Source organism: Saccoglossus kowalevskii, chromosome 22 (genome assembly GCF_978046115.1).
Source record: "Saccoglossus kowalevskii chromosome 22, keSacKowa6.1, whole genome shotgun sequence".
Lineage (NCBI taxonomy): Eukaryota > Metazoa > Hemichordata > Enteropneusta > Harrimaniidae > Saccoglossus > Saccoglossus kowalevskii.
In genome coordinates this window covers 21,584,007-21,593,023 of record NC_140662.1, presented here as the reverse complement: position 1 = coordinate 21,593,023, position 9,017 = coordinate 21,584,007, and the positions used below count along the sequence as shown (strand labels likewise).

The 9,017-nt window shown below is 32.1% G+C and overlaps 1 protein-coding gene across 1 annotated transcript; it reads right to left on the bottom strand.

Annotated features, from left to right (window-relative positions):
* LOC146729184 (von Willebrand factor-like) lies at nt 1-8,755 on the bottom strand. The gene is made up of 11 exons (XM_085495823.1): nt 8,559-8,755; nt 6,170-6,209; nt 5,716-5,751; nt 4,273-4,455; nt 3,700-3,747; nt 3,327-3,443; nt 2,104-2,124; nt 1,925-1,933; nt 1,158-1,390; nt 657-955; nt 1-49 (listed from the first exon to the last, which is right to left on the bottom strand). The coding sequence occupies exons 1-11, from the start codon at nt 8,676-8,678 to the stop codon at nt 1-3; spliced, it is 1,155 nt and encodes a 384-aa protein (XP_085351949.1). The 5' UTR covers nt 8,679-8,755.
* Nucleotides 8,756-9,017: the final 262 nt, after the last annotated feature.

Genomic DNA, 9,017 nt, shown 5'->3' with positions numbered 1-9,017 from the left:
TTACTTCTGCATGAATTGGATTTCTTCGGCCGTGACATTCTCATTGCAACTATGAAACATAAATAATAAATACAATAATTACCAAAAAATAGAAATGTATATAATATAATATACTATAATATAATATACTATAATATAATATAATATAATATAATATAATATAATATAATATAATATAATATAATATAATATAATATAATATAATATAATATAATATAATGATCATTTTTCAAAGTAGCTGCATCCAGTATCATATAAGTTTTTGCTTTTTATATTAAATCATTCCAATCAACATTTCTGATTGTAATTTATTACTACAAAACACGTATGAATTGGGTTCCAATAAAATGTGATCCAATGGAAATAATAGCACAATTTGAAAGGGAATATGTGTATGTGCATTTTGTGATGATAATAATGTGGAATATATGTGGTTATTGTATTCAATGATACATCTGTGTTCACTGGTAGCGAATTCTAGTTGATCGATCAAGTGATATATTCTGTGCATTACGTTTAAAATTCACACAACTATATATATTTATTTATGAAGATAAACACACCTTCAAATTATCTAGATACAAGCTGTATGAAATAGCTATGATAATCCGGTGAATAATCGAATGACATTGTGTCTTATCAAACTTCCGTCTTACCTTCCTGGTATCATCCAACTATCTCCACTTTTTTCACCATCATCAATCAGGCGCAAAGTCCCATCAGGCATTTGAAGTTGCAGGTCATTGTCAGGGTTGCCATCAGCGTCTCCTAACAATCCGCATACTTTGCCATATAATGAAGGATCAATCTCTGTAACCAGGTTACCAAAGCCATTCCAAGATAAACTGAATTTATTAGCGGCCTCAACTTGTATGTGTCTGCTATCCTTTTGCTTAATGTTGATTTGGTCTCCGTCTGTCCAGGGAAGTGAATTCGAAACGTGTTTGCCGTTCACCTGTAATATAACGTGATAAGTAAGTTCAATATTTAATTATATGTGTAACCTATAATAATTAATTTTATATCCAAATCCCATAGTTAAAAAAAAATATTTGTAAAACTTTCCAGTCCATAATACATTGATTGAAAATGTTGATGACGGATATAGTAATGATTACTCTGAACAGACTTTATTCTAAATTGTATAATGTACTTACGTAAACGTCATGTCGTTGTGCTAGCTGGATCAAGTGGGTCTTGCTCTTAATCAGTACATCTGAAACCTGACTATGAATGTTGCCTTTTTTATCGAAAAAGCTCGAATATTTTGTAGCTACTATGAACGACGGATACTTTACGCATTCTTTGAATAGTATGTAGGTGCAGTTGTGACCAGTATGAGTATAACTAAACAAGTCGAAAGTTGTGTAATGAGGATCTCCTTTATCACCTGTGAACGATTAGGGAAAAAAAGATCAATTAGTCTGAATTCGATGCCAAACATATAAGTAATGCTAAAAGTTTGGGAGCATAAAATCATAAACAACACTCAAACACCAGACATACACAACATAACACTATCATTCGTAGAACGTGCGTGTTCGAGTAGGCCATTTTATCCCCGGCAACACAAGAGTTTGTATTCAACAAATGTGTTATCTGATACATGTTTTTATTATTACGCTCACAAAACGTCAACTAAATTGTGTTTAAATATTATTCATGAGTTAAGAAATATATGCACCAACATTAGCCATTCAATTAATATCACATGTATATTAAAATCGGAATAACTGTTCGTACAATATTACAAATTTTAGGTAAACAGTCAATAATTTCGTAATGGAATACGTTATCTAAACCTGGAAAACTAGTTCAATAATGGTATATTAAAAACTCAGATTAGATTTCTTGTTTTTTCTATTTTGTAGATCTTATCATTCACTCATTCCATGAAAGTGTGTAACTGATTGAACTAACTTACCCGGAAGCACTATAATAATGAGGCATAGATCAAAAGAAAATGTATTATTAGTCGACAGAGTTGATGAAAAAAATGAACATAATTACTTGCAAAATTGCAGAAATTTAGCGAAAAGTTATATATTGCGCCCAGTTCATGTTCACGTAAATCATTAAAATTTGAACGAAATTATTTCTTACTTGGATGTGGTGGTGGTTTCACTGTGTTCAATATAATACACATGTAAAACATAATAATAAGAAAAATGATTGTCAGTGTTAAATATAAAATAATTTTCCACAAGTGGTGATTTAATACATTGATAATCTAGCAATATTATTGTATTCTGCTACGTTCTACAATGAAAAGTGAAGAATTCGCCATACATATCAATTGAAAGTGCAGTACGACCTGAAATCATTGCCAATAACATATACACGAATAAACATCTTACACCAATCTATGCAATATCACTGGCCAGCTATCCGGGTTCATGTGAGCTTAACTTCTGAATTATCTTATATTCAGAACTCAAAATAGAAAGAAAACAAAAAGCTAGAGAAACAAAGAAATGCAAACCCATATCACAAACCCTCATATTCACTGAAAGTTTGGAAAAACTATCGTCGTCAGAATGTCATCTTTTGCACTTGTAGAGACAACGGTCACAGTCAGCTTCGAAAAATGTAGTCTGACACACACATATAAATCACATATAAAATTGCATTGAATATCCGTATCTTCATTGAAATATCTCTAGGATAAGACTTAGTACTGTACGGTAAACACTCAACATATTTAGCGAACATTAAAAGCAAATACTACTGAACAGTGGTGTGAGAGACTGAATAAGTACTGAATAAATTATTATGTTAACAGGTGAATCAATGTATCCTGTCGTTCAAGTATGAAAGATTATTGTGATTGCATTGGTCGAAAAAACAAGACATATACCAACACTATTAGCATCTTTGGTTATGATTGTTGTTTCACTAATGTCTGGGAGGTAGTTCACTGGTACAGAACACTAAATACACCATTGTATTCAATACATTCTTTTAAATATTCAATTCGAACATTAAAATCTTCCAGTAAAATAATATTATCCAAGGATGACAAATGTTGAATTTCAATTTGTAAAGTTTCGAAATAATCATTCACACAATATGCTGCAAATAGGAGTATTACGGTGTTTTTGAATTGTAACACTGTTAGGTGATGTTCATTAACTATGCAATACAAGATATAAATAATTATGTTTTGGCGTATTTCACACGTGAATATGTTAGAATGATAATCATCTCCATAATTATCTTACAAAGTGGCGTACTGTTGCAGCGTGGTGTAGTGCGTATTGTTGCGTTCTGAGAGTTTTGCAGTGTTCTTCTGTGCTGTGCTGTGTAGTAAAAACATACATACGTACCTGGTACACAACACTTGCAATTGACAGAACATAGTTCCGGTTTGTCTTGCCATTTTTCATTGTCCAAACAGGTTTCTTTACATGTACCACCATACTTACAAAAACAATCATCCGTGTCTGCTCGCATCACATCATTTCATCAAACGTCATCCGAAATAAAATTGAAACAAACAATAAAAAATAGAATTGATTATTTAGATTTTATATTACTCCTTTATGTGGATCTATGCAAGTAATCAGCTTGGAAATACTTCGCTTGGTGATTATGCTTACGCTCTCCTGATTCTTCCTCCAGACAATAATTAGAATCCGTAGATCGTGTTTGAATTACTGTTCACCCACGGTTCCAAACCAACCAATATTTTTCACTTACCCTTGCTAGCGACGCATTTGTATCCAAGCATTTCGAGAGTGTTCTTAGCTGCAAAATAAATTCTTCAAGTTAGCATAATTGTACAAGTATAACTATAAAAGTGAATAAAAAAAATTAAAACTAAGAAACCGATAGAATGAATTGGTGAAAATTTACTTCTTTAATTAAAAATTAATTATTAACGGTCTCTTCCATATTGCAAGTACCAACAATATAATAATAGATGCACTAATAAACCAAACTCAGATCACACTATCACATGTACGTAAGCCACGATAATGCGTCTTAAACGCACTCGTCCCTTAACGGTACACTCCTGATGTTTAATATATGATTTAATATATGTATATCAAAAGTGTTTTTCATAAATATGCACAATTTTGTTGTATGCTGTCCTAAACGTTTTATCAATTTTCGTACTGTGTACTTCAGATTTCATCTTGTGGGTCACTCCTATGAGTTATAATAAATACTAATTAAATTAGTCTGTCATCCATTCAGAACAGATCAAGACGGCACCATATGTACTGATATAATGTAGTGTACAAATATTTTAATATATATGATACTTACTCGCTGCACTGGCACAACATTTGCAGTTACAGCCTTTTACAACATCACACATTTTACTTTTGCTTCCAATTAGATTCATTTGGAATTCAGAATGATTTTCATCAGGATTACATCGTTGCCTGCACGATCCTACAAATTGTCTTGTTTTTCCGCCTATTTCTGCCTCAAAACTGCAAACGTCCCCTAAATTAAAATGTAGTAAATGACGCTCAAGTTTTAAAGAAGAAATTTAGAATTAACAAGCAATTCTTCAAAGATTGTACTCATTTTGTCCATTAATCAACTTAACGAATATGCTTGATGTGACGATTAATACTATACTAACAAAATATAAAAATATTTTAGTAGTCCCCCATTGAACAAATTAAAGTTAAAAGCGAGAACAAATATTTTGATCTCCGCTCGATGATCTATGCATGTATCGTGTGCTTGCCTGACAGACATAATTTGTTTACATCTATCTAAACTGAATGTCTGTTGTCACTTTGATCACCTTTGGCGACAATTTTATTACCCATAACAATACTTGAACATGACATGAACGCATTGACACTGTAGGTCAGTGTCTTGTTAACACCTCTCAACATGTATATCGCGCAAAGTGTGTCTGGAGTTTGTTCAACATTTGAAAATCATCATCAGTCGCCACGTATAATCAATTTTAATTATTTCTTTACTGAATAATGATAAATGAAACTTGAATACATTGTATTAATAAACTAATCCTAAAACTGTGCAATCATCAACAAGTTTACGCTGCTAGTGTCTAGTTCTCGCAGTGCGTTTTACGCGTGATTTTATTGCGTCCAATGACGTTCTATTTTCAAATCTATTATTGTTAGATTTTTTGTTCCAAATACTTAATTATGTATAACATTATTATTTCACTCAAAACATTTTAACGAGATTTGACCAACTAGTGTAAATATGTGTTAAATATTAATTTTACGTATTCTTAATCATTTTCGGATAGGTACTTGTTACTTATAAAGTAATGATTCGTATGGAAAATGCCAATACATCTTCATACATTTTAACATACAAGCTTTGAATGACATACATACATATTATATTGTAACTGTCATTTTCAATTGCATAAAATCACAAACACACACAATTCAACCTTCACATTCTTAAATGCGATCAATTTGAAAAATAGTATTATTTTGAACTGCAATTTTCAATAATTTGTATATTTATATATAACATTGTATCAATGCAGATCACGTCACTGTGGTCATTACTTTGTTATCTAAAACAAATCGGGAAAGTGAATATATTACTGACTTTTGAAAAATAGTTTATTTATATGTAAATGGAGTAAATTTTCGCATTGTATGTTGGAATACTAAAAATGAAATTAAATTGTAGCTGAACTTTCTCTAATTTTATATGAAGTAGCAAACAAAAAGTAAACTTTAATAGCGGCAAAGTTATACTTACCATTGTTGCATATTGCAGCGAGGTCACGGTCATCTCCTGAAAATATGTGATAAATACTCAGTTTAATAGATGCAATGCGGTAGAAGTCACACAGACAACAAATGTTTTCCCTAGTTTGTCACCCAATCAAATCATCATTTATGAAATTAACACTAAGAAATGAATTCCAATAGATATTCTAGCTATCCATACATTACATTTGTAGCCCGTGTAATGCAAATAGTATTACGGATCACATTTACATTGATCTAGAATAGTATTGCTTTTTAACTGGCAATAAATTGTTACACAATGATGTGCTTGTGATTGTAATGCATGACTAGATGAGAGCAGGTTGATTATTATAATATAGTCCCGTTAAAAGAAATTTAATTTTTAGAAAAAATAGTGCATAAACATTCAAACGATGAATACATCACAATCAAATTAACATGTATGCGCAGGTTGAACTTACTCTGGAAGTATCCACTGAAAAAACTGTCCAAACGTCTTCCCTGTAACAATATAAATTGAATTAAATTTGTATTGTTTCATCCATCAGTGTTATATTTTACGTTTGTTTGTGTTCTATCCGTAATCTGAATACTTAGCTAGCCTTGCTCCAACAACCAATATACCCCTGCTCATATACTGCAATATATTGTAATATACTCGTTCTATGGTAATTCTGACGCTTTTGTAAAAAAGCACATTCAATTATTTCGATGCATTACTTTTTGTAATACTCAATATAATTTTGATATCGAAAGCGTACACAGAATATGGATTATCAAAATTTCTACAAACACGCTTGATACTTGAGCACTAGATAGAACCATGTTATCTTATGGTAGAAACAAACCCGGTTTAAAGTTACTGATGTTCAAAACCACATGAACACATGTACTTCCGCCATTCATTGCGGTGATAGTTATACAGTAACTTGTAACAGGAAAATAATATCGATATTTATACCACTTTAAACTCCTAACAAAAAACGCATTAATTAAAAACAGAAATAGATACTGTAAAGTACATTATTTTCTCCTGGAGTTTATTTTCACTATTTTCGCTGAAATGGTGAATCAGTGAAAATAAAATCCTGTGATTATAGTTTATCCTATATTTCATATTTTACTCCTTTCAGCAAAAATCTAACTAGAATAAAGTAGTTTACAGTACGCATGTTGTTACAAACACGTTTATATTATTAGGAATATGCATAGGAATTTCTTCTCAACGTTAAGTTAAGTTCATTTAAAAAGCTCCGTGTCTATGTCAATTCATTGCTGCCAATTTAAATGTGTGCCATTGTACGTGTAGGAATCGTTTAGTAAACATATATATTCATTTATACCATGCCGTTACGTAGTTTTAAAAGTGAACCATAACTAATTACTGACATTAATGCACAATCGTCGTCAGTCTACTGTTTACCGTTTCCTCTATTGTAAAACTTTAAGCGGAAACTAATAAGTTCAAAACGATTTTATTTTTCACAGTCGGTTGTGGTCAAAATACTTTTCTTCAGAATTTCGCAACACCTGTCTTTGGCAGAGATCAATGGACCTTGTGTGGCAGGGTAACTTGTATCATCCTGCTTGGCGTCAAACATTTCTAAATGTATGTCTTTTATCTTCGGTTAATGCATTAGGTAATTATTGTTACGGTATTATTCTGCATATATGTCTGATAAACCATGAAATTTAATTTAATATACTATTTGTTGTTTAATATTTTTCATTAAAATAAAATATCATGTGAGTGTATAAATGACAAAAGCCGAGTTAGCGCTAAAACCAAATAACACGAAACATATTTTTCTTATTTATTACCGATTATTTTATTGAAAAAACACGAAAAAGCAAACAAACAAAGGACATACAAGCCTACTAACGCTGGGGTAACTCCATTATTTTTCATTCTAGCTCCATTGTGATTCTGAAAACTGCAAGAAGTTTGACTATTAGAGCTAATCGAGTTCGTAAAACAATTCTTAATATAAGATGTCACAAAACTGTAAGACACTTGACGAAACGTATTCAGTGCAGAATAGACGCTGACCTGCAGTCGCAGGCCGATTATTTCAAGCCGTGAACACATTTTCAAGTAGCGGAACTATTTTTAAAAAAAACAGAACAATTTTCAAACAGTGGAAAACATTCCAAGGAGTCGACAGATAAGTTGTTGATTGATTTTTAAGTTGCGAAACAAATGTTCATGATTAACGTCATGCCCGCCACATAAGGTACTGAGTATGCCTATATGTAATTTGATAATTGCATTGCTGGATACTTGGCTATATAGTAAATGCCTATCTAATCTCCGCCGATCAAAAATCAAATATCTGACAGTGTGGCTGGCTGAGGGAAAATAGCAAAATAGTGTTTAGATGGAAACAAAAGTTTGGATCTGAATTTTCGATGTGTTCTTTGATAACAGCAACTCGTCCTGTTTATGCATTTATTTTAATAAATAAATCACACACTAATTTTACCGAAACAAGTGTATGCCTGTGCATTAGTTATCATTCGTTTAGGTATGCATGGTATGTATAGTCTTGATTTTTCCCAGTTGTTCAGTTGTTAAACAAAAACGTGTATATTTGGCAAAAGATTATCCAAACACTTCACGCTCTGTCAATAGTTATGGATTTGTCACGGGGAGGAAGCACTGATAATCATTTATTTTAGTGACTAATATTGATTGAATTATTTAAAATACCATACGAATGCTAAGACGTTTTGACCAGTATCACGTGTTCTGTTTGTTCAGGTGTTCTATAAAATCACAAAACACTTTCATCATCATAGATGTGGTGTCAGTGCGCATCAGATGACTGAAATAGATTAAATAAGACTTACATTGGCATGAGTGTCACTCAATGGCGCCCCTCGTTCTCTTTCCAATCCCGACGTCTGTGCACGAGTTAGAAGTTCACTGAACAGGAACAATGTAAGTGCCCGTAAGACAACTTTTCCCATGCTGAATATACTGGCGCCGTATTGCTGGATCCTCCACGATACCAAAACCACAGTGTTGCTGACGATCACAGTCACGCAATTTTATATTTGAAAAAAGTTTGTCACAGGCTGGTGGGAGATAACAGTGCTCAAATAACTAAATCAGGCGATTTCTCAATAAGCACGCATAGGAACATCTGACAAAGTGGTGGTAACCAGTCGTTAGATTATAATGAGACAATTTTACAAAGGATAAATGTGTGCGATCAGTATATTTGTTTTCAGTACTTGGGAATCATAACAATACACCGAGTTACTATTATGCTACAAGGTGACTGGTCTATATTTTTAATTTGATCT